Genomic DNA, 25478 nt, shown 5'->3' on the forward strand with positions numbered 1-25478 from the left:
GTAGATAAAAGAAAAGGCTTAATTTTATAACTGTTGAAGCTGGGTAATATGTACATGAAGTTCCATTATACTATTCTCTCTATTTTTGTATGCATTAGAACTTCTCCATCATAAAAAATGTTAAATGACAAGCCTTCAAACATGGGTTTGTATATTGTTACCAATAGTAGACAACAATTAACTGAGAGTGAGGTTGAAAGCTAGCAGTGATGTTTATATATACACATATATGTAAATTATACCAACAATTCTATGAGGCGGTGACTTTTATTATCCTCCTTAGACAAGGGAAGAAATTGAAAATGAGAAAAGTTAAGGCACAGAGCAAAGTAAATGGCATGCATGAGATTATAACCTAGTTCTTTCTGACCTCAGATGCCAAGTGTCCAGTGGGAAAAACAGAAACCACGGTACATATATTAAGCAGAGAGGGATCAACGTAAAGAACTATTTACAAGGTGTTGGAAGGTATGAAAGAGCCAAAAGAAGATGGAGGTGAGCTGGAGAAACAGAACGTGAAAGAGTAACATCCAGAGGTCAGAAACCCTGGCCTGGAACCCATCAGCCCTCCCTCCTCATCAGAGACGCTGGCGCCGGCGTTGTTCAAGTTCTCCCGTTGCTACTTCGCTGGAGCCACTGCTGATACACCTGCCTTTCTCCCACTCCCAATTTCCCACCAGGACCTCCTACCTCCGGAATCTAAGAGGAGACCAGTTGGCAACAGGATCTGGAAGATGCGGTTTGTAGATATACAAAGGAGAATAGGGAAAAGCAGGTATGGAGCTGAGAACCAAGAGACAAAAATAACCAACTACCGTGCTACCCTTCCTGTCAAGTTACAAGGTCAACTTGTAATTCCTCAACTTAGAACTCTTATGTGAGGTTTTACTCTCTTCCTCCCTTCCTCCATTATAATTCTATATTCCTCCACACAGTAGCTACCATGCGGCCAGTAAGCACTTGGAACGTGCTCGTCTATACTGAGATGCCCTGAAAGTGTAAAATACATTCCAGATCTCAAAGACCTAGTTACACACACACACTCGTAGGAACTGAGAAGGTTTACAGGGACTGTGCATCTGCTATACTTGCACCAATCTTTTTGATAGTGCATTATTCCCACCTTAGGAGAAGTTACGCAGCTTTTCCAAGGTCACAAAGCTTGTGTAGGGCAGAGCTAGAAATCAAGCCTGGGCAGTGAATATCTTCCCATAACACCAGGTTATCTTTTTGTAACCACAAAAATTACATGAAAGGAGCTGCAGTGGGGCCTTGCACAGTGGATCGTCTCAAAAGCTCCATGATATTAGGGGTTCGGTATGGCTAGGAACTGCTAGGCAGGCACCAGGTGCTCAGCAACCCTCATCTACAAAAGAACGTTTTCAGAATAAGGACATAATTTAATCAACTTAGCTGAAACTATTTCTTCAAGGAAAGTGCCTTACTAATTTGAATTCTCTCCCTCCGGTCTAAAATGGGCAATGTGGACACTCGAATTGTATAATCACTGCAACGAGTTAACACACATCAAATAAATGTGTGATCCACAGTGATTCATAATGATTCTAAGCAAGCAAAGAAAGAAGTAAAAAAAAAAAAAAATCCTTATCACCTTAAGAGAATCAACTCATTATTTTGAAAACTGGAAATAAGAAGAAAAACTGACGCATTTAACCTGCCTTCCCTACATAAACTGTATCCCAGGGAAACCAACTAGTTGGTGAGAAGTTTTCCTTCTTAGAGACATTGTAGCTAATAAGAAAAAATGATACAATGAGAATATCACCATTTTACACCCCCTAATGTTGAATGAATGTAAGTAATGATCACTACTACTGGTTAGCATCACAGCAAAACAAAACAAAACAAAAACAATCAAACCATGTGTTTCCTGCTGTGAAAACACAGTATCACTGAAAAAGTATTCCTGCCCCACCCCCACCCCCCAAAATTGAGCATAATTTGATCAAACCTGTAAATCTACCTGCAAGTGTCTAACAAACACAGAAAGCACAAAAACACATTAGATCCACTCCAGGAATGCAAAAAGTTAAATGCAGATGGGGAAATAGCCACAGGACAAACAATCGAGGGTCCTCAGCAAATTAAGAGCAAGTATAAAGATAGAGGCCTGGGGAACCTATGGATTAAGAGAGGCTTAAGAGATAGATCAGTCAATCATAATGAGTGAATTTTATTTGGATACCCACAAACTGTAAAAACTAATAAAGCAATTAGGAAAATCGAATGATATTAAGCGGTTGCTAAAGACGGTCAAGTGTTGATGTCCCTGCCGAATTCCTGTGTTGAGATCCAAAGCCAGTGCGACGGTATTAGGAGGTCCTGCGCAAGACCGGAGGGTGGAGCCCTTGGGAACGGGACTCGTGCCTCTACAAAGAGATTCCAGAGAGCGCCCTCCGAACTCCGCCATGTGAGGACATGGTCAGATGTCTGCTGAGGAACCAGGAAGCAGCTGCTCGCCAGACGCGGAACCTGCTGACGCCATGATCCTGGACTTCACAGCCTCCAGAACTGGGACGAGTGAACTTCTGTTGTCCATAACCGCCCAGTGCATGGCATTTTGTTGTTGTTATGGCAACCTGAACTAAGGCAGTTGTCCTTCAACTTTTTGGTGTATAATGGTTTTGTCTTTGCTTCTTTTTAAGAATTCTTAAGAGTTAAAAGATACAGACAGAAGTATTTGTAGGTAAAACAAAGTAAGCACCTAAAAGAAACAAGATACACCCCTTTAGTGCGTTTGGAGATGAACTAGCCCAGATGAAAAGAGGACAGTGTCACAGCATAGCTCTGAGTCCCTAGGGGTGAGATCCTGGTCCCTGCACCCCGGCTCTCTCTCTCTCACCTCCTCAGAACACCAACCATCAGGCAGGAGAACCACTCCCTGAGGTGATCGCCTACAGGTTCTCCCCCATCTACTTCATCGCCCTCTAATTAAACTCGCTTCTCCCAAAGGACATATGTACAAAAGAAACACTAGTTCTAATTCAATTTTACGTTTCTCTCACAACATTGTAAATATATTCCAGCTACATAATGGTCTGAATACTTTTTTGGGTTAACCTAGAAACCTAAATGCCATGTATAACATTGCTTCTATATGAAAATCCATACCAACTAGATGCCTTACAAAGTATTTTTGTCACATAATCTGCATGTAAAAGTGAGGGTTGTCTTTTTTTTTTTTTTTATGTTCTCACCTTTGACACACAGAAGAGGTTCTGGCCTTTTCACCATCTCCTTCCCCCTTCCTGAAAAGCTCCACAAAGGTGAGGAAGAATGTGTCTGCAACATTCCACCCTGTCAATACCCTTACAGAGGTGAGAATGGACCACACCCCCTTCCCTCTACCAGCTCCTCCCAAAAGGATGAAGGCTCCCTCATCTATCAACCAGTCCTGAAATCTCGAAGTAGTCTCATGGTCCTAGGGGGCCAGATCCCTGCAGAGAGAGGCTCTGGGCTTTGGAATGCTCACCCGGGGTAACACTTGTGACTCAGTAAATGGACAGAGAAGCCGACCACAGGGACAGCAGGGCCTGTGTGTATGTGAGTTGGTGGGTGGGGGGATGTCCAATGTGTAAGGGGTCCCAGAACTGGCTTTGCAAACTCAGCCTTAGAGATTTGGGGGAATAGGGCAGGAAGCTTCAGGCAAAGCCATCTGCCTCTGCCTCCTGTTCCAGCACCGCGTCCCAGAGCACGTACGTGGTGGACGCCCCGGAAGCCAGTACTAACCAGCGCTTGGCCACCACTGACAAAGCCCATCCTCTGCTCTCGTTTACCTTTGTCTGGCCATCATTGTTTTGGGAATCACTCTCTTGAGGGAACTCTGGAAAGGAGATAGGAGATATTGTAGCCCAAGTTTGTATTCGATTGTGAGGAAAAGAAAAACTTTCAGTTCCAGTTATGGCTCAGATCAAAACATTACTGAGGCTTCTGAGGCATCGACAGATGGAGCAGCGTTTGCTTTCCTCGCAACCAGCTTCTAGGCCAAGACCGTCCATCAGTTTCACAAGCTGAAAATGAAGATGAATCTCAAACGGCCTCAAAACTACTTGTTAAGCGTGGTTTGGGCCACCAGGTGATTACGGGCCTCCATAAACTAGTACTGTCCTCCTCATTTGGCCATTGCTCTTGCTTGAAGCTCCCTCAGCAGGAACCCTCGAGTGGACAAAAGCCCCAACTACTCTGAACTCATCACCTTCCAGGTCTAGAGCTTTCATGTTATTTGTGGACCTGACGTCAGAAAACAGCACTTTTCTTTTTATACACGTTACCCTGCATGATAGGTTGCTAAAAAATCTCTCATGTGTCTTCCTGTAGAAATTTCCAACACTCAGGGTCTTCTCTGTTTTGTGACTCACACAGGCAACGCCATCCCTGTAGCTAATCCTTACACCTTCCTCTCTGAGGGAAAACCGGCCTTACGTTTACAATGTATCATTTTCCCGAGCAGTGTACATCCGACGCCACTGAAATGCAGGGGTGTAAAAACCCACAGTGCTTACGCAAAGTGGCTTTAAGCCCAGGTGTAGACGAACACTTTGGGTTATAGATTTACGCCAAAGAATTCCACACAGAACCACCTCAAGATAACACCAAGGCCCTGATCTTGAAAGGCCAAGCTCCGTGCAGGTGCAATGCTCATGGAACACTCAGCAAACCCCAGCTTCCACCTCCAACTGGCAAGATTCTACCAATGCCGTCACCTTTGGAAATTCAACAGATGCAGACCAAACCCATGTCTGTGGCAGCAGTTTCCAGAGCTTCCAGATATCACATCTATATTTAAACCCAGTTAGTCACCTACATTGGCCAAATCAATCTACTTGTAAGTGGAATACATTTTCCAATAAAAGACAAGTATGTGTCTCAAAAATGTCAAAATCGAAATAACCAAATTCTCATTTTAACTACCAAAACAGAAATCATAGCAACTGCAGGATTATTAAGAGCTAATATTTGTACAATACTTACAAAGTGCCAAGTACTGTGTTCAGTTAAGAACAATGACAACAATGACAAAGTTTCTCCAATTTTGTATGCATTCTGCATTCTCCACTTATCTCAAAACAACACACCAGTTCAACCGAATAGAAGGGGTGACAACAAATGCATAAGAGGAGAAACCTCGCCCACAAGGCCCCCCGCCTGTCCCCCCCCACCACCTGTTTATCACTGCTCTGCTCTATGTCACGCCCCAGTTCCAGCAGCAGCCACGGCTGGGTCTTCAGGCTGGTGTGAGCAGCAGTAAAGCTCAGTAGCTGGATTTGGAGTTGGACTCAGACAATCGCACATTCAAATTTCAGCCCTCACCTTGAGCAATTTGTCCCCCCGCTTGGAGTCTCCTCTTCCTCATTTGTGAAATGGTAATGACAATTTGTAGCTCATAGTGTTTTTATGTAGATTGGGTGAAACGGTGTATATGAAGGGGCCGCAAATAGCAAGGACTTGAATAATACCTGATATTATTATATCCATTCTACATCCCTTGTTGCAAAATGTACAAACCATACACGAAAATTTGAATCATCTTGGAAATAAGAAGCAACCATGAAATACTCTTTCATTGATGGATTATCCAAAAGTAAAAGAGTCTCTTGATTTTTATTATAGCAATCACGAGCTTCTCAACTACTTTTCTGTGAACTGTCCCTAAGGGGGCAGAAAGGAAGAGATGAAAGAAGATAATGGTAAAGAGGAAGGCATTATAATCCTAAGCAAAACCTGGCTTTTATCCACCAGTAGGAAAAGAGAGAAAATGGAGATGAAGCTATCAAGAGCCAAATCTAAACTAATCTATATCGCGACTTGTTAAAAAGGTGGTATTTTCTAACAAAACGTAATAACTACCCAGACTTCCACTGTGTGAAAGGTAACTGCTATTTCTAAAAATGAAGTCCTGAGCACATTTAAACATTTTTAAGTGTGTCCGAAATATAATATTCTTTATTGAACACATCAGCTTGTAAACACATAGTAAAACTCATCGATCAACTTTTTGAGGCTGTGGGGAAAAAGGTTCAGAGTGGAGGAAAGTGCAAACCGAGCAAAAATGTAACAAACTGGCTAAGCTGTGTTCCCACTTAGGGAACTTTGAACTTGAGAAAGAGTACTTTCTCCCCCCACTGCCTCCTGCTAGGCTTTGAGATCCCAGGGAGAGGTGGCGGTGTGCAAGGGGCAGAGGAAATGATAGAAACATGTCTTACAGACCAAATATATGTGTCCTCCAAAATTCCACTGTAGCCCTAATCCTGGTGGTATTTGGAGGTGGAACTTTTGGGAAGTAATCAGATTTTTTAAAAAGATTTTATTTATTTATTTGAGACAGAGAGAGAGAGAGAGCAATGGGTGGGGAGGGGCAGAGAGGGAGGGAGAAGCAGACGCCCCCCCTGAGCAAGGAGCCTGATGTGGGGCTCGATCCCAGGATCCCGGGATCGTGACCTGAGCCCAAGACAGGCACTTAACCGACTGAGGACCCAGGTGCCCCTGGAGGTAATTAGATTTAAATGAGGTCATGAGGGTGGGGTTCTCATGATGGGATCAGTGTCAAATGATAGGAGGAAGAAACACCAGAGTTTGCTTGCTCTCAGCCATGTGAGGACAAAACAAGAAGGTGGCCATCTGCAAGCCAGGAAGAAAGCTCTCACAAGGCGTGGAATCTGGCAGCACCTTGATCTTGACTTCCCAGCCTCCAGAACAGTGTGACATAAACGCCCGTTGTGTACGCCAGGCTGTGGATGCTATTTGTTTAGCAGCCCAAGTCGACTAAAAAAGTGCCTGAGCAGAGTCAGGGTAGGGAGTGAACTGAGGAGGAGGGGATGTTTTCAGCAATAACAAAAGGTCTCCAAACAAGGTAATTGGACATATTTTAATATTATTAGTCATTCAATAGGAAACATGAACAACACATTAAGTGGCCATTTAAAAATGCCATCATTTCAGAAAATCATCAAAATCACCCATCTCAATTTGAGCTTACCAGGGTGCCTCCAATGATGTCCAACATCTTTTGACACTTGTTTCAGGGAGGCTTCCGGGGTATGGTCAGGATACTCTCTCTATCCTGCTCTGGAAAACCTCAATCAATGGGCTCCTTTGCCCTCTGTTCTCCAGGTGTGTTTGGACAAAAATGGTACTGGCTGGAGATCAATGGAGGGGAAAACAATAGCCTGGAGGTATTTACTCCTTGGCTCTCCATGCCAGGCCCAGACCTCCAATGGCTGCAGCCCTCCTTAAGACCACAGCTTCTGGGGGCTTCCCTGACCAACAGGTTTGGTTCTCAAATTCCCATAACCATTCCCTACTGTTACCTCTTCAAGCTGTGACAGTACCCTCCTCTTCTAGTCTTAGGGGGCTTCCGCATCAGTTCTTGACTTCCTTTCATCTGGCCAGCATGCGTGAAATGGTCTCTTCAGTAGATGAATTTTAGTTAAATCCTTGTCATTTGCAGTCTGTTTCCTGCCCAGATACCATCTGACCAGGTGTGAGGAAGACCTGAGGAGTTAGTCCTGCCTCACCTACGTGCAGGGTTTAATTACAGCCCTCTGACTGGTCACTGGCATCTCCTGTGGGACCTGAACTCTTTACACTCAGCAGAGAACCTCAAAGAGAAGAGAAAGTAAACACCTGTTCTCCAGTCAGAGGTCTCAGCCTAACGTGACAGCCCCTGAATTCCAGATTTGACTTGCCCGCCTAGCCTTGAAATGCTCACCTGGTCCTCCAGACTCTGGACTCTACCTTCCTGCATGGTTCCAGAGTGCTCACTCCCTCCTTCCCGTTCTGATTCTCAGCCTTAACCCCTCACCAGCCTGGTACCGTAGGTTCTGTTCTGCCCTCACCAGCATGTCCCATCCTGCTTTTGCCCAAGTCCTGCCTGGTGGTCACCACAGGGGGGTTTCTATAGAGAGGGATCACCTCTGAAAGTCAGCATCTTACACTACCCTATACTTTCTGGTTTGAGGACTTAATTAGCAAAATCAAACGGGAGAATTACTTGATATTTCCTAAAAATTAGTTTAACTACTGAGGAAAGCAGTGAAAATTAGAAAAATTTGCTCACTGACTATAATTAATATGTTGGAAGAAAGGAGAGGAACTAAATTGTGATGAAATGAGCTATGGCAGAAAATAAGTCTGAGTTTTACTAAATCAACTTGCAAGACTCACTTGGGCTTACTAAACTTTATGCTCCATTTTAAAATGAAAAATATGGTGAAAAGGACCAGCAAGAACTCCAAAAGCTGAGAACTGAATACGAGCCTGTATCATGTCACACCAACCCACTGTAAGCTCCTCTTTGCCTTGCAACTTCCCATGATGCAGGACACGGCCCCAGAAGGGCAGAGGCATGGGAGGGGCTATGATGGCAAAGCAAGCTACGAGGACTTGCAAACCCAGTGGATCCTGAGGGGAAGTCAAACCTCAAGAAACCGGAGTGGGCTGGCTACCTGGTCCACACTCTCCCCACTTGGAGACTTCCCGGCTCATCTTGGAGGCTCAGAGTTTGACTTCATGAATGGAGATGTCAGGTTGCCCTACAGAAGCAAACGACGATGAAGGCAGGGCTATGACTAGCACCCCAAATACACGCAGTACTACCCACTCCGCGAGAGGTGGCCTCAACCTAATTCATTTGGTCAACGGTCAATTCAATTCTTTTAAAAGCAACACCAGCCTATTCTAGAAGCTTGTTAAAAATCCAAATCCTCAGGCCCCACCCAAGGCCTACCAAATCAGAACTCTGGGAGTGGGGCCAAGCAATTCACCTTTTAAGAAGCCTTTCAGGTGATTCTGATGTACACTAGAGAATACTGACTTAGCGAACAAATGAAACTGACTTTTTTGTCATAATAGTTCTACCCCTACCCCCCCCCAAATTATTACCAAAATTATTATTATTAATTATTTACCAGAAGGTTGGGAAAATATTTATTGTCCTTTTATATACAATCAATTTGGGATTATCCTCACTGATTCAGAAAGCCATGGAATGGCTAACACAGAAGTCATTCATCACCGACTTAGGCACACCTTCTTACAAAAGATTCATTCTCCTCATTAGGCTTTGCTTACCAAACTTCACAGATATTCAGTGAATCCCCAGCATCTACAACAAAGTCTGGCACAAATACTGGCTGAGTGAATAAATGAGCACAATGAAGGGAGGAGAAAGAGGGAGCTGGTGATGCTGCCTATCAACACAGAATGATCTGGAAACTACCAGTGTCCTCTGCCTGATGCACAAAACAGTTAACCCACCCAGAGATGGCTACAAGTCTGCTGTACTGTCAATGCTGCCGAGTCCCGGCTGCCTCCCAGCTGCAACAGCTGGTATGAAAAAAGAAGACTTGTAAGAACCCCCCCCCCCCAATCTTCCCAGAGAGAGGTTCGACCATCCCCCCTGAGGATTTCTGAAGAAGAATTATACAACTGGCACAGTATGAGGAGTGAGCATTCTGCAGGAGTCTCCTGTTGGAGTACTATTTTTAAAAAGGCAAACAAGAGGGAGACAAATTACAAGGAAGTTGCATATCCACAGCAATTGGGAGAAAAAGCTAACTTCTTACCAGAAATGGAAACCCATATGATATCACTGTACTGCATATGAATTATTAATGTTTATAATTTTTTTTATAAATTAGGTATTCAGGAAGGTTCCTGTTGACGTCATGTTTGACATCATAATGCTTCATCATTCTAAAAGCTTAATGAGATGAATTATTGCTAGAAAAAAGGAGAGAGAGATCAAGCACACATTTTTGCACCCTGGGGAATACCAGAGACCAAGTAGATAATGAGAATATGGTTTATAATTGATGTACAAAGAGGAAATTAAAAAAAAAAAACTATTATGACCCACTACCACTGTAAACAGGACCAAATGGTAAGGACTTTATTTTTTCCCCTGAGCATTTTGGAAAAGGGGGTTGGGGGGTAGGCATGACTAGCAACTATCTCAAACTTTTAAGGCAGAAGAATTCTTATTCTAAAAAGAAATGCAAGCAAAGTTTTTATAAAATTACCTCATCCACAAAAGAGTATGGAACATGTTAAGATTGAGTCACAAATCCTAAAAGGATACTATTAAATATACTAAAGCAATTCTGTGATAATAATTCTGTATGACTTGTATAAATAATAATTCTGGTCTCAAACGTAATTTCAAATATATAGTTTCTGAGATCTACATATGCAAATTAGTGTTCAATCACTGAACCAGCAGTTTCATTCCCAACATTCTTAGTAAAAGGTTGGAATGAATTAAGCTCTTATTTGGAAATCCTGTTGATAAAGCAATGTGAGTTAAATTCCTATTCAGGTCAAGCCTTTAACACTTTAGCCAAGTAGCAATGATATTTCTACAAGTTTATACTAGCTGCTAATAATTGGGACTCATTTTCCCTCCAGTTTTTCCTCCATTTGCTAAGTAGCCTCTTGAGGGAAGTATTAAAACATGGAGAGTGATTTCATTCATTATTCCTTCTTTCAATAAACATGGAATATCTAGAGTTGCCAGGTATTAAATTGGGATTCTTGCTACTCTAAAAGGCAGAAATAATACAATTTCTCTTACACGATCCCCCCAAAAAAATTATCACAGAGTTCATAAGTTGGCACCATTCTGAACTGCTTCAATATCTTCAAACTGCCTTTTCAACAAGAAGGCAAAAGGCTATTTTTTAAAATAACATCCCTATTTATTCCACCAAATATATCATTTTAATCCCCTGAAATTGCTCCTGATGTTTTATTCTTTTTTCTTTCTTTCTTCCTTCCTTTTTATTTTTATTTATTTATTTATTTTTTGTGAACCAGCGTGGGGGAAGAAAGCTTGACAAAAGAAAAATACAGTGCTCGGCACATGCCTCTATAACAAATGTTCGATCGGTAAGTTGTACTGTCATGGTTGCAGGGCTCCAGTCTTTGGCTATTTTATCATCACATGGTTAAGATTCAAAAGCTAGAAGAGAAAGCTTATACCTGGTACATAGTAGGTGCTCAGTAAATGGTATTTTTTTATTATCATGATTATTATATTATCGTATTATATGACTATTACCAGAGAAACACTACAAGTAAACTTGGTTAAGCTTCATGTTACAAAAACAGATAGTTATAAGTTCCCTAAAAGAAGCTCTTAGTCTTCCAGACTGAAACCAACTCATGCTGTCCTTCTCTTCACCTCTTCCCTGAAGGCTGACTTGATCCAATAAAGGCTAGGTGCCTGTTCACGCTAGGCCAACTGTTAAACAACTTTTCAAGTACTAAACATACAATTTTCTTTGCCAAACAATCAACGCAAAGGCTTCTGGTCATCTATTGACCATGCAAAAGCTGTGATTCTAACATTCAGAGTCATAGGGATGTATTTTGTTCCCTGGGCACAATGGGATGTGCCATTATCGTCCCGTTTGCTACAATGATAAAAGGCCCAGTGACCAGACTTACACAATGAAAACCCTCTTAAATTTAATAGTATTTTGAGGACATACAGGAGGGCACTATTAAAACAATCGTTTTTCTTCTATCATTAAGAAATTGCTAGTGACTGCTTTAATCATTTAAACACTTCCCCCCCTCCTCAAAATTCCACTCTCCTGTGAGATGAGAGGTATGTTCAGAATCTTCATCCTCAGACAGCTGCACTGCCCTGGAAACCACTTCCCCTCACGGTAGCTCAGCTGACCCTCCAAACTCACAGCCAGGTGCCCTCAATTATGTCCAGGATGAGGCTAACCCAAAGAAGTGACAAACAACAGGTTCCACTCTGGTCCTCTTCCTCTATTCCCTTCCTACATCTCTCCACACGACACAAACACCCTCATTCATTCACAAATCCCCACGCTCGGTGCCCGTGGCTGAGACTCCGTGCAGCCTGGCTGGCTTTCCCAGGTAAAAAGCTGAGTACGAGGCACTATCAATACCCTTGCACCAGGTCTGCACCATTCACCTACGAGACAGGCAAACTGCAGCCCGGTGCTCAGATTTCATTCAGCCAGCCACAGGAGGCTCTCAATGATACCCAGCCCACCTCCTGAGTTAACGCAGCCGCAGCCTTCCTCCCCTCCGTGAGCAACGGGGCCAGCCCACGGGCTTCCCACCGCGCTCCCTTCTCCACCGGGCCCCCAGAACCAGCTCCCAGGACCCCTCCAGGGGTCTCGTCTGCTCACATTTCCGGGCCCTCATCGCTCCCACACAGGAAAAGTAAACTCCTCCTTAGTGACAACCTCCCAAACCAACCGCGTCACGGCCGCTCAACTCCGCCGGAGCCCCCTACTCATGCTAGCCCCGCCCGGACGGGGCGGGCAGCCCCCCACCAGCCTGAGCCGTTTACCTTGACGCTGGTGTAGCTGGTCTGGGTCTCGGCCTCCGCGCTGCTGCAGCAGTGGCGCCTCCGGCCCCTGCAGGTGGTCGCGGCGGGGGCTGCGGAGCCCGCGCTGCTGCTGCTGCTGCTGCCGCCGCTGCCCAGCTCGGCGCGGGCCCTGCGGACGCGGGCGGCTCCCGGGGGTCCCGACGCGCGGCTTGGGGGAATAACGTCGGCGGCGTCGGTCTGGACGAAGAGGCCGTGCAGGGGGGCCGCGGGGCCCTGCGACACACTGGTGGTCTGGCGGGGCGAGTTGGACTCGTCCGAGTCCCGGCAGTAGATCACGCCGCTCTGCGAGACGTGGATGCTGGGGGCGCAGCCCATCCCTCAGCCGGGCTCCCCCGCGCGCCCGCCCGCGCCCCCGGCAGCCGGGACCCGGGGCACCCGCGGCCACCTGCAGTGAGGGGGCGGGCGCCTCGGCTGCGGCGGAGGCACCCGGACTGCGCGCCCCCCGGCCTGCCTGGCCGCCGCTCCGTCGGGCTCGCCGCGGCGGCCCCCGCCGAGCCTCCGGGGGCTGCGCGCGTCACCCCAACTTTCCCTTCTGGGCCATCTTCCTCCGGGAGCGGGAGAGCGCGCACACACAGCGCCCCGCGCGCACCGGCGGCCGCCACCCTCCCTGCCGCGGCGCCCCAAACACGCTCCCCGCGCCTCCGCCTTCCCCTCCTCCCTCGGCTCGGCCGGCGCCGCCGCCCAGCTCGACCTCGTCGGGCTCCTGCGCCCGCGGCCCCTGGGCCAGGGCGCCCGCCCGCCTGCACCTTCTTTCCCCACTTTCGGTCCGCGCCCGTCCCCCTCCCGCCCTCGCTCCCACCCTCCTTCCTCTCCGGGTGCCCCCGCTCCGCAGCCGCCGCCGCTCGGGTCCCACTGCGCCCCCCGGCCCCGCCCGGCGCTCCCCGAGCTCTCCCCGGCTGGGCGAGTGTACCCGCCGCTCGGCTCGGCCCACGGGGCCCCAGCGCGCTGCAGCTGGCACCACGCCTCCGCGCCCGCCCTCCTCCTCCGCGGTCCGAGGCCTCATCCCTTCTGCCCCCGCTGCCCCTCGCAGCACGCACCCAGGCCGGCCCTGAGGGCTGGGGAGCCCTGGGGACCCTGCAATACGCCTCTCGCCTTTCACGAACACATTTTACCACACCCCTGAGCAAAAGACCAAGACGCCCCCCACCCCAACAGCCCAAGCCCACCCAAATGACTGGCTCTCCTCTTGGCACACTCAGGGAGTGAAGGAGAGACCTCATGCTTCCGTAGTCCGCCCATCACTTCCCTCACATACTCTGTGGGCTGAGTCTTTAGAAGTCCGTTCCATATCTAACCTCAACGTTTGGAGGTTCATGCCAAGGGATGGGAGACCCTGCAGAGGAAGGAAACTTTAAACACACAAATTCCCCTAAGATCCATGCAAGGAACAGAAAGAAGCTGTCCGTGTGGTTCTGGGCTTTCTCCTCCAGAGTTTTCACCTCCTGCTTGGATGTCATCTAATTTGCCCTGGCTTCTACCCTATCCAGCCTCCTGCTGTCAAGGCCTCTTCCTCACACTCTGGGCTGGGTATTCAAAACAGCCTTCCCTTACTTCCCCGAGTGAGGCATACATGGGCCAAGCTTCATCCAAGGAGAATCAGCATACCTTTAGAAGCAAGGATGCCATTCAGCCTCCCCATGATGTGAAATGGGGGTTAGAGATGCGAGACACCACTGCCATTCATTCATTGGCTCTTTTAGTGATTCCTGCCTGCTGCCACAGCGGCAGAGGGGAGAAAAGGGGATTCAATCTAGGGTTGTTTACAAGAGCAAGGGCAAGAACACGGAGTATAATGCTAAGTACAAAGAAGTAAGTATTCAATTTGAAACAATTTCTTTGCTTCTTCCCTTCCTTTCTCTCTCCATACCACCAACTTTTAGAGTGGCTGAAGACTTCAAATGACAGCTCCTAACCTTTGTAGAGAAGCAGATGTCACTCCACATCCCAAATGCAAAGATAGAGAGGAAAAAGAACTAGTCTAACCTAGTTCTATCTTTGCTTCTCTGTTTCTCAGGTCAGTACTCCAACTTTCCAACTTGTCTTTTTTTTTTTTTTTTTTTTTTTTTTTTTTTGATGGCATGAAAAAGTCTGTTTCTGTTTGGGATGACAGTTCAAAGTTGTCCTGAGGTGAGGCTAGGAGGATGGGCGTTTATATTCCCACAATATGACTTGTAAGCCACCTCAGCAGCTGTGGGCAAGGTGGCTCTCTTCAGCCGAGCCAAACCCCTTATGAAACCGAGAGCTGAACTGAGGGCTTTCTGCTAGCTGCTCTCCCCCAGCTGCAGTGGTCTGTCTTTCCCGGCATCATGGCGTCTTCCGCAGTTCCCTCCAGGCTCCCCAGGTCCATGCTTCCTTGGCCCTATCCATGCCTATATGAGCACAACATTAAATGGTCAAGACAGATACAGAGATAGTCATTCATTTGAAAAAGGCCCAAGTCTCATGGCTGCCATCTGCTCTGCTTCCAAGTGACTGTTCAGAATCTGAGCAAACGCCATCAGAGCTAACTTCCAAAACTGCTACTCTCCATACAAATCCCTGATTCATGTTAAGTCAGGAGTTAATCATTCCTAAAGCTATGATTCTCTTATACGTCCCCATTTCAGTCTTCCTTCAAGGAGCTACCAGTGACAGCTTTTTGTGAAACTTAGAGCCATGTTAATTCTTATGTTACGGGGTCCACTTCAGAGTCTCCTCTAGGAATGTGGTCACTATGATGAAAGCACCCAGGGAAGAGAAAAGGGCCAGTCACTGGCTGAGGCTTTTGAAGACAGGAAGATAAAACAGAAATTACAAGCGGTCTTCTGGTGGAGAACATTGGAGGCTGAATCATGAAGGGACAAGCCACCCAGAAACCAATTTAGGTTGAACTTTGTACATTAAAAAAAAGAAGATTAAGCCTTGAGAGAGTAGATGACGTCAGGGTAACTATCAAACAGTACGGAGCGGCTTTAGCCTTTGTACTGCGACCAGCGCCTTTCCCTGAACGCAACTCTTCTGAGAAGATGGAATGCACTAGGTGTACATTTTTCCTCCCATTCCCAGAGCAGCAAGAGTTCCAATATCTTCCTCATACACAGCTCCCACTGCCAATTCTGACCTAGTAAAAGGAAAAAAAAAATAATGCATCCTAATCATCTCCAGCAAGTGTTCTCAGGGAGATGTGTAACCTGCCCTTTTGTGGGCACAGTTCTGGTTGCTGAAACATGTGCAAGTATGCAAGTGCAGAAGAAACGGTTGACCTGAAATCATTCCCCAGCTTCACTCTGAGGCCTGAGTTCTTGCTTGTGTTCGTGATTTCTGAACTGATTCCCAAGCCACAATTTCAATGCGTTCCAGGACAACAGCAAAGTCTACCAGCTCAGACACTGCAGATAACATTTAGGCTCAAGTTACATAATAGGGCCAGAGAAACCAACATTATAAAAAAATTAAATTAAGTGGAAAAAAAATTTAGTTCCAGTCAACGTCCAAGAAATGAATCAAAAGAAAGCAAACGAAATCAGAAATTTCTTCAAAAACTAAACCTTAGATATGTCCAGGGTCAGTTGAGTGGCCTGTATATTTTATACTGATGTCAAACAAGAGCTTATTTCAGAATTATGACCCAGAGGCAGTGGAAGATCATGAACAGTTAAGGTCTTTCCCATTCTAAAATGGCACGACTCTTCCAGAACTCCTCTAAAGAGGCAGAAAATGTGATTAATACATTTTGAATTGTTCTTAACCAAGAAGGTTAAAACAATAGCAGCTTTCTGATTGGTCTTTAGATAACCAAACATTTAATCAACCAATGAACCTTACAGACCTTCTGGATTCAAACTACATTCTTAATGGTGGAGCTTATTGGAAATCTAACCACCTGACACGAGAAATGAGAGTGCATTAAGTAGCCTGGTACAGGGGAAGGTTCACTGAACTCAGAGTGAGGAGGGCGAATCCGAAACCTACTGCTGCCTCTTATTGCTGTGTAACCTCAGGCAAGTCACTTAACCTCGGGGCCCCCATTTCCTAGATAATCTCCAAAATCTCTAAATCACCAGCATTTGGGGATGCTATGAAATTTCTACTTCCTTTTACTAAATTACTTTTAATTTAGAATAGTGGACTCTTTGAACGGAAGGAGTGGTGTTAAACCTGACTGCACATCAGAATCATCCTAAAGATTTTGTCAGAAATAAAAACAGTTCCCTGGTCCCATCCCAGAGACTTGGATTCAGGGGTCAAGGACAGGTCCAGCATCTGCCAGCAAAGAAAGCAAGTCCAGTGTACCCTTTCCACAGACTCCTTTGGGAACTAGAGTAGAAATCACCGTCCTTACAAGAGCCTACAAAACCCTACCTGACGTGGCCCCTGCCTGGCCTTTCTCAGCCCTCTTCCCTCTGGCCCTCGCTCTCTCTGTGTCAGCCACACTGGCCTCCTTGCTGCTTCTCCAGGAGACCTAACATTATTAGCCAGGAGCTCTTCCTTCTGACTCTTCTTCTGTTCCATCAAATATTATGTGGCTTATTTTCTCCCCTCCCTTAAGTCTCTGCTCAAATGTCGCCTACACAATAACTCCTGTTTAAAATCACAACCCACTTCCCTCCATTGTCTCTCCATCACTCCTGATTCCCCTCAGCCTGCTCTATTTTTCTTTCTTCATGGCACTCATCACCTTCCAGCTTATTATATAATTAGCTCATTTATTATTATGCTGATTATCTACCTTCTCCCACCAGAACACAGGCCCAACTAGGGCAGGAATTTTTTGGTTTCTTATTTACTAAAGGATCCCAAACTCCTCGAACAGTGCCTAGCACACAGTAGGTGCTCAAATATTTGTTGAATAAGTGAATTTTTTTCTCCTATTTCTTCCTCTTTTGCCTTTCTCTTAACTGTTCGGACTCAAAGTTGGGTATTTCTTTTTCTTTTAATGAGTAGAATTTGATGTTCTATGCTCTTAGTTTTTTAAGTCACTTTGATCTGTTAATCCTCCTTTTGGTAATATACATCAGAAAAAGCCAACAGAATAAAATAATAACTTATACAAAGATGTTTGTAACACTCTTGGCAGTAATGACAGTGGAGATAATACAAACATCAAACACTCAGGGAATGGCTCAGCAAACTATGCTAACATGCCAGAATACCACTATTTAAAAGTGCATAGATGAAATAATGTTAGGTTAAAAATATATGGTATATATAGACTGATTACGACCGTGGAAGATGTGTCTCTATTTGTCGAGGTTCCTAAGTGGATGTAAAGTGACACAGATGAGAAACAGGAGCTTCACAGATCTCGCTTTGGGAAAAACTGAACACAAAAGTAACATAAATGAATAAGCATTATGTTTCCTAATACATCCTCAAAACAACTTAGCTCAGTATATTTTCTTTTAGGAACTTCCACTGATTTTTGTCCTTTAGACAGAAGATGGAAGATGGAAAAAATTAAAGAATCAGAGAGAGATGGAAATGAAGACAGAATTTAAATGCATACCCACTTACAAAGGAAATACTGAGCCTGACACAGTACAGAAGCAGAAAGCGAAAGATAATGAAAGACACAGGGACCCACTGCTGTGGCAAAATATTCCTACAAAGTAATAAAAAAATTTTTTTTAAAGAATAACAATAAGTAATACATTTAAGTATAGGTGCATCACTTCTTGAACCTTTTGCCACAGACCAAATGAAATTGAGGAGAAGGTTTGACTAGCCCATAGGGCCCTTTTCCCATGCCAGCTGTAAAAGATGCAAACAGAAAAAATGTAGAAAGAGATTCAGCCAACATCTGACTTCCTGAGGTCAATGTCACCGAAATGGAATCCACTGTGCACTGCGCCCTGAATCTACGTAATACAGAAGTGATCTGTCCTTCCCATTAACAAGGACATCCCAGGAGGGACTGGGTCAACCCTGGAGAGAGACTCCAGAATATGCTCGCCATTCACCTTCAGAATTCTCCTGGAATTCTCAAATAGGCCATGAGAGAGAAAACACGCACTGCCAAAAACCTTGTAAATACATTTCATAGGAGTATCAGGCATTAAAAAAATATACAAACAAAACACACAGCATAGCCCTACTCCAAAGGAGCTTATAGAGCGATCAGGTACGCGGGACCTACGAGAAATGACAGAGCATGATACATGGGTGTGGAGGTGTGACAGCAAAAATGAGTGAAACTGTCCGTTCTTTTTGGTACTTATGATGGCTGGGGAAGGCTTGCTGGGGAAGGGCCATGACAGCCAGACCTTTTGGTGCATCCAGAAGACAGTTAGCAGATGAGCTAACTAGAGAGTGTCTCCTGGGGGGGGGGATGGTAAAATTAGAGGGGGAAGAGAAGACGGAAGATCCTGAAACTCCGATGTGTGGGTTCTACCATCTGGAAGGAAACTCCCATATGAAAATCTAGATTCACAGAACAAATCCATTGTGATACACAATAAATTTGTGTTTGTCAAGTGATTAAATGTTGGCTTTTTAAAACAGTACACTGCATGGCTTCATAAATACTCATATAGCACTTTGAATTTTGGGGTATTTAAAGTCAGGGTACAAATTATTAATTCACTAATTCATTAATTCAATCTGACTTAAGATATACAATATATAAAGCAAAGCACATTTTTTTCCAAATTAGTGTACAATTTCCTAAATGCCTCATGGGTAAGAAAAAATGGTCAGATTTCGAAGCAGGTCCTCCTCTGCCCGCGTGCCCTTTGCTAGGCATACGATCCACTCCAAAAAATTTCATTCCACGATGTGAGGCCAAAGTCATCCATTCATTCATTCATTCAGCAAATATTTACGGAGTGGCTACCATGTATCAGACAGTAATGAGCACTTGGAGAACTTGACAGAAACATTCTCGTACATCTATGGAGTTTAGAAGGTTATGGAGGATTGGGATGACAAACAGTGGTGAAGGTTATCCAGAGACCTAAAATGTGTTGCTGTGAGAGAGAGACTGGGGTAGGGTTATGGACCTTTTCTCATGTAAATTAATATTCTCAGAAAACCTTATCAAAGGAGTGTCATTCTTTTTCATCCATCCATCCACCCATCCTCAGTGAGAACACTGTTAGAGTACTCACCCCTGTACCAGGCACTATGAGGGACACACAGAAGTAACAGCCTTGGTACTCACTCTCAGTTCCATCAGGAACACAGACATACACACAGAGAATTGTGTTCACACTTGCTTTGAAAAAATAATCCAAGCCCAGAGAGAAAGATCACTGTGGGTGGAAGTGATGGTGAGGAGATGGAGTATGGCACTTGAAAGAAAGGGCAGGATTGAATAAGTGGAAAAGAGGACATTCCAGAAAGGATAATGTGAGCAAAGACCTAGAAGTGGGAGGGAACGCACACCGAATGCTCACAGAACAATAAAGCAGATTATTCAAAAGGTGTGTGGTGTAGGGGAAGAGAGTAGCATTATTTTGGCTATGACCAGGGAATCAAACACCAGATCAAGGAGTTTGGTAAAATCCTAGTTATTGGGGATCACTGAGGTTTTTCAGTAAGACTGTACACTAAAAGTGCTTTTTACTTGAGTGAGCCTGGCTGCATATTCAAGAAGAACTGGTGAAGGGGGTCAGGCATGGGGATTAGCAAGAAGCTATAATGAGCCAGGGGTGACATAAAAAGGACTGGTATGAACTGAGTCGTGTCCCCCCTCCCACCAATTTGTATGTGGGGGCCCTGACCTGCAATGTAACTATATTTGGAGACAGGACCTTTAAGAAGGTAATTAAGGCTAAATGAGGTCAGGGTGAGACCCTAATCCAGTAGAATTGGTGTCCTTACAAGAAGAGGAAGAGACACCAGAGCTCGCTCTCGCGCACGTGCTCCCAAGCCCGCACGCACAAGCGCGCGCGTTCTCTCTCTCTCTCTCTCAACACACACCCAGAAAAGGCCATGTGAGGACACAGTGAAAAGGCACCATCTGCTCCAGAACTGAGAAAATATATTTCTGTTGTTTAAACCACCCAGTCCATGGTACTTTGTTATGGTAGACTGAGCAGACTAATACCAAGACATTGAGTTGATGGAATTTGTAAGAATGGAAAAGAAGGGAAATTCCAGAGACCTTACTGAGAACGAATCCCTGGGATGAACTGCCGACTCACTGAGGGGCCAGGAAGCCCGTGATATCAAAACCAATTCCAAAATTTCCAGCTTGGATATCAAGGTACATATGAGAACGGGGAGCACTCCCAGGAAAAATAAGTCTTGTTTATAAAAGGGATTCTTTATCAGGATTTGCACTCTCTGAGGCCCAGAATCTTGAGTCTATAAATCAGAAAATAGCCATCCAGCACCACCACTGACATTTCACCATCGCCAGAACACAGCGAGAACGTGAAGGACATAAGGCCTGGATCCCCTTCTGTGTTCACTGCTGGATCTCTAGTGCTCAGATCCAGAGACAGCACGTGTTCAATACATGCTGAATGAATCATAGACTTTTATGAAGATGACAGATTTGTCCACCTCTAGGTCCTCCACCCTAAAAAGTACATGCCCCCCTTCCCTAGTGTGGCTAAGAAACCAGGCTCTTTGTCAAGACTTCCTTGGGCTTCCCTACGGTACGGTCTACACAGGGATAGGAGTTTCCCGCTTCATGTTCAGATTGCTAAATTCAGTCTTTTGATACTTCTGTTTCAAGAACAGCTTTTGAGCCTTGGGATTTTACTTCTTAACTAGCTAAAGGTGCCCCAAGGCTGCAGCTCAGCCTGAGGGGCCTGTATTAGCACCTTCCAAGGTTTTGATGTCTTAATCCTCTCCCTTTGGCTGCTAGGGCTGTGAAAGGAGGTGTTCTAGAAGGCTTTTGGCAGAAAGTCTCTTCCTTCTCAGAGTTTGACATTTGCTTAGCAGCATGGCACTTCCCGTGTTACACCATTAAACATCTCCAAGGCAACAGTAGCTGGGGACATGACTGATTACATCTTCATACCTCATATGATGTGGCTTATAATAAATTAAGTCAGATATAGGAGATTTTCTGGGGTTCACACCAGCAGCCGTTAAACTTTAGCATACATCAGAATGATCTAAAATAGAGATGGCAGGGCCTGAGAATTTATATTTCTAACTAGGTTCCAAATGATGTTGATGCTACCGATCCCAGGCCACACTCTGAAAAGCACCGCTATGCATAAAGATATTGAAAAACAAAAGCAAAGACCAAGAAAACCCCTCACCTGTGATGTTTTATTTTCTAAAGCATAATATAACTTGAGCTTGAACATGAATGATTTGTTACAAAAAGGAATGTCACAAAGCACTATCACCCACAAACTGATTAGAACTGTAAGGTGGTAGATCTCAAGGATGTCTCTCTGAGGCGGAGACTTTTAAGGACATGTTTTCAATAGTCTTCACTCTCCCTGAGACAAGGGAGTAGGGATGGGGGGGTTACTTACTTATAGAAGTAAACCGAATGGTTAAAAACACACCAGCAGAACTATATAACTTTCAGTGGGGTGATTTTCCTTTTCTTAACATACGGTGTTCAAGGTGAGGATGACAAAAGTCCACTCACTTTTAGGAGCACTAAATAAAGTTCCAGGAAGCAGTGGCCTGGGAGCGGGGGCAGGGAGAGAGTATGAATTCAGTCCACTGTAAGTACACAAAGCAGACAAAATTGTTTTCAGAACATTGGTTGAGTAAAAATAATAATAATAGTAATGTCTACCACTTGGGAGGAAGTTTACTATGCAACAGTCTATTACTTTAATGTTCTCCCTTTGTACAAAATCTCTGGATGCATACCTCCATATGCTTCTCTTCTCTTACCCTTTGGATATAAAATCTCTCAACATCTCTCTGTTTATATTAACCTGAACTCCCACCTAGCATGGCTGAGTAATCACTTGCTTTCTCTTGAGCAGGGAGCCATCAAACTTTTATAGGTTATAAAAGTCCTACATAACCCTTTTAAAAAAATATATGGCTGAGGCTATATATATAGCATTTCTCACAGAGATCTAGTAGGTTCAGATCCTTTTTAATGGGGGATTTTAAAAAATCACCAACATAAACATTGGCTTTAAAAGAAAAAAAAACCCTCCATAGACTTTAGAAATAAAAATGACATGTTTTTACACATGGGGAGTATAGTATAAGAATCATCTCTTGTTGTTAAATTAAGAAATCAAGCCAGTATTTAAGATTTTCCTTCTCTTAACACTTTTGTGAAAGCTGGCCCAGCCACGAAGTCATACATTTATAAGGCATGTTAACCATTCAAACAGAGAAAGTTCTGTGAGAAAGTCATAGCCCGGTACAATTCAGATGGCATAAATATCCACATTAATTATATATTTACTATCTTCTGTTTCTCCTGTATGTACAGTGAATATAAAACATATATAATAATTTTCCATTCTTGGAAAATATAAGAAGTAAGCCTTGAATGGTCATTCCTAGAACTCTAGCCATGAAAGGCTTAGAAATTCCCCGGGAAAAGGTCTGAGAGCCATTTCAGAAACTAAATACTATATCAAGAAGTCACGTGAGTCCTAGTTGGAGTGGGTGTGTGGGTAAAGAGAATAAGGCATAGGAATCACTGTGGGAATACACACAGTTCTGCAATAATAAACATAAACAATGCAGTGCAGTTCTTTAAATGTATTTGAAAAATCCATAGTTTATTTTTTAATTATGGAAGAAGAAAAAAGAACACAAAACATCTCAGATTACATCTTCAAATTGAATAGTATTTTAAGATGGCAACTTTTGTGTAGGATGATGAATAAATATTTGTAGAATGGACTTATTTCTGGTCATGATGAAGAAACAGAGACCAAAATTTGCCTTCCTTCCACTAACAACTAGAAAAACATAAAATATATGAAACAACTATTTTCAGACATTGGACAATAGGTAACTTAGGACTGTCAGCCCTAAAAGAAGATACAATATACCTAGATAAATAGATAGATAGATAGATAGATAGATAGATAGATAGATAGATGAGATATAAAATATTACCTCAGCTTTCACCCTGGAGGCACATTCCCAGGCAGGGAAGAAATCCCAGGCAGAGTCCAGGGTTTTCACTGAGTTGCAGGGAAAGAAATCAGAATCTGGAAAGGCTTACATGGCTAGGGTTTATAGGGCAGTTTCAGAGAGAGGAAGCTATATAGACAAGACACTCTGAGGAGCACTTGAGGAGCACTTTTCCTCTGAGGAGGAAAGTTTACTAAATACTAAGACATGCATGAATAGGGTGAAATTCCACACACCAGGAAGAGAGTGACTGGAAAGCTATAAACTGAACAATTCACAGTGCTCACAGTGAACTAAGAGCCATCAAGTTCTCACCAGCCGGAGTGGAGAGTTCTTACTGATTACTCAGGGCATTCAGTAGAGAACCCAGTGGGTCATGCTTTAAGAGGAAGGCTAAAGAATACTTACAGAAAAGACTATTCCAGACCCACCTTAAGAAGTTTAAAAATAGGCCTTGAAAGGATCGTGTTGAACCAAGATTACCTTAGTTGTCTCCCAGAACAAAATCCAACATTCTTCAAAGAAAACAAAATCTAAACACAACAATGTAACATTCAAAATGTCTAGCATACATTCAAAATTACTAGGTATGCCAACACGCAGAAAAATATGAAAAATCCAACGAAAGATCAGGAAGTGGAAGTAGAAATAAGAGAATTAGCAGATAAGAACAATAACCATTATCCAAGTATTGAAAGGAACACATAAGCACTGTAAGAGGAGAAATGGAAGATCTTTTAAATGGAGCATCTAGAAATGAAAAAGACAAGTTCTGAAATGAAATGGTCACTGACTAGGACTAAGAGCACATTAGACATTGAAAAAGAAAAGATTGGTGAACTAGAAGACATGTTAATTCAAACTATTCAAATTAAATAAAGAGGAAAAAAAAGCTAAAAGAAAATTAACAGAGCCTCAGTGATGCACAAATCTAAGAAATGCAGCAAACCTCAAGCAGGATAAACCAAAAGCACACCACACCAAGGCACAAGAGAATATAATTTCCGAAAACACTGATAAAAAGAAAATCTTAAAAGGATCCAGAGAAAAAGGACATGGCAAGTAGAGATATAAGAGTGCCAGACTTTTCAGGGGCACCGGGTGGTTCAGACAGTTAAAGCAACTGCCTTCACCTCAGGTCATGATCCTGGGGTCCTGGGCTCAAGCCCCACATTGGGCTCCCTTCTTCTCCCTCTTCCTCTCCCCTTCCCCTACCGCACTCTCTCTGTCTCTATCGTGCTCTCTCTGTCACTCAATCTCTCTTGTGCTCTCTCAAATAAATAAAATCTTTAGGGAAAAAAAAAAAAGAAAGGAACTATGAAAGTCATAATTAAATGGAGAAAAACCTTTAAAGTACTATAAGACTAAACTGTCAACCTATATGCTGGAAAAATATATTTCAAAAAATGAAAGTAAATGAAGGTTTTCTCAGACAAACAAAAAGTGAGAGAATTCATCACTAGCAATCATTCATTACAAGAAAAATTCTAAAAATGCTTCAGGTAGAAGGAAAATGATATGAGTTAGTAATGTAACTATATGTAAATGAATGAAAAGCATTAAAATGGTAAATATGAAGGTATATATAGAGACTTTCTTCTTATTTTTATTGCTTTTAAAAGATAATTAACTTCACAGCAAAAGTAGTAACAATGTATTGTGGTTTTTTGTTTTGTTTTGTTTTTAGAGAGGGGGAGGGGCAGAGGGAGTGAGAGAATCCCAAGCAGGTTCCGCACCCAGTTTGGAGGCTGACGCAAGGCTCAATCTCACAACCCTGAGATCAGGACCTGAGCTGAAACCAAGAGTAAGATGCTCAATTGACTGAGCTACCCAGGCCCCCCTGTATTGTGGTATTTATAAAACATATAGAGGTGAAATGAATGTCAAAAATAGCACGGAGGATGGGAGGGGGTACACAGAAGTATAACATAAGATTCTTACATCATACACGAAGGAACAGACAGATCAGTGGAACAGAAGAGTGTCCAAACATAAACTCACAATTTTAGGGTCAATTAATTCTCGATCAAAGTGCCAAGATAATTCAATGGAAAAAGCATAGTTTCTTCAACAAATGGTG

General features: G+C 43.9%; 1 protein-coding gene across 5 annotated transcripts in view; it reads right to left on the reverse strand.

Annotated features, from left to right (window-relative positions):
- PDE8B (phosphodiesterase 8B) overlaps positions 1-25478 on the reverse strand; it is a 248116-nt gene that overhangs the window by 207233 nt on the left and 15405 nt on the right. For 3 of the 5 annotated variants that reach the window (XM_045796421.2, XM_087862050.1, XM_045796420.2), the window contains exon 1: positions 12353-13011. The exons of the other annotated variants lie outside the window; for them this stretch is intronic. In XM_045796421.2, the coding sequence (XP_045652377.2) occupies positions 12353-12706 (354 nt within the window). In that variant the 5' untranslated portion in view covers positions 12707-13011. Of the gene's footprint in view, positions 1-12352; positions 13012-25478 lie in introns of those variants that run through there. 5 annotated transcript variants of the gene reach the window in all.

This window comes from Ursus americanus, chromosome 5 (genome assembly GCF_024610735.1).
Source record: "Ursus americanus isolate L20-20 chromosome 5, mUrsAme1.1.p, whole genome shotgun sequence".
NCBI lineage: Eukaryota > Metazoa > Chordata > Mammalia > Carnivora > Ursidae > Ursus > Ursus americanus.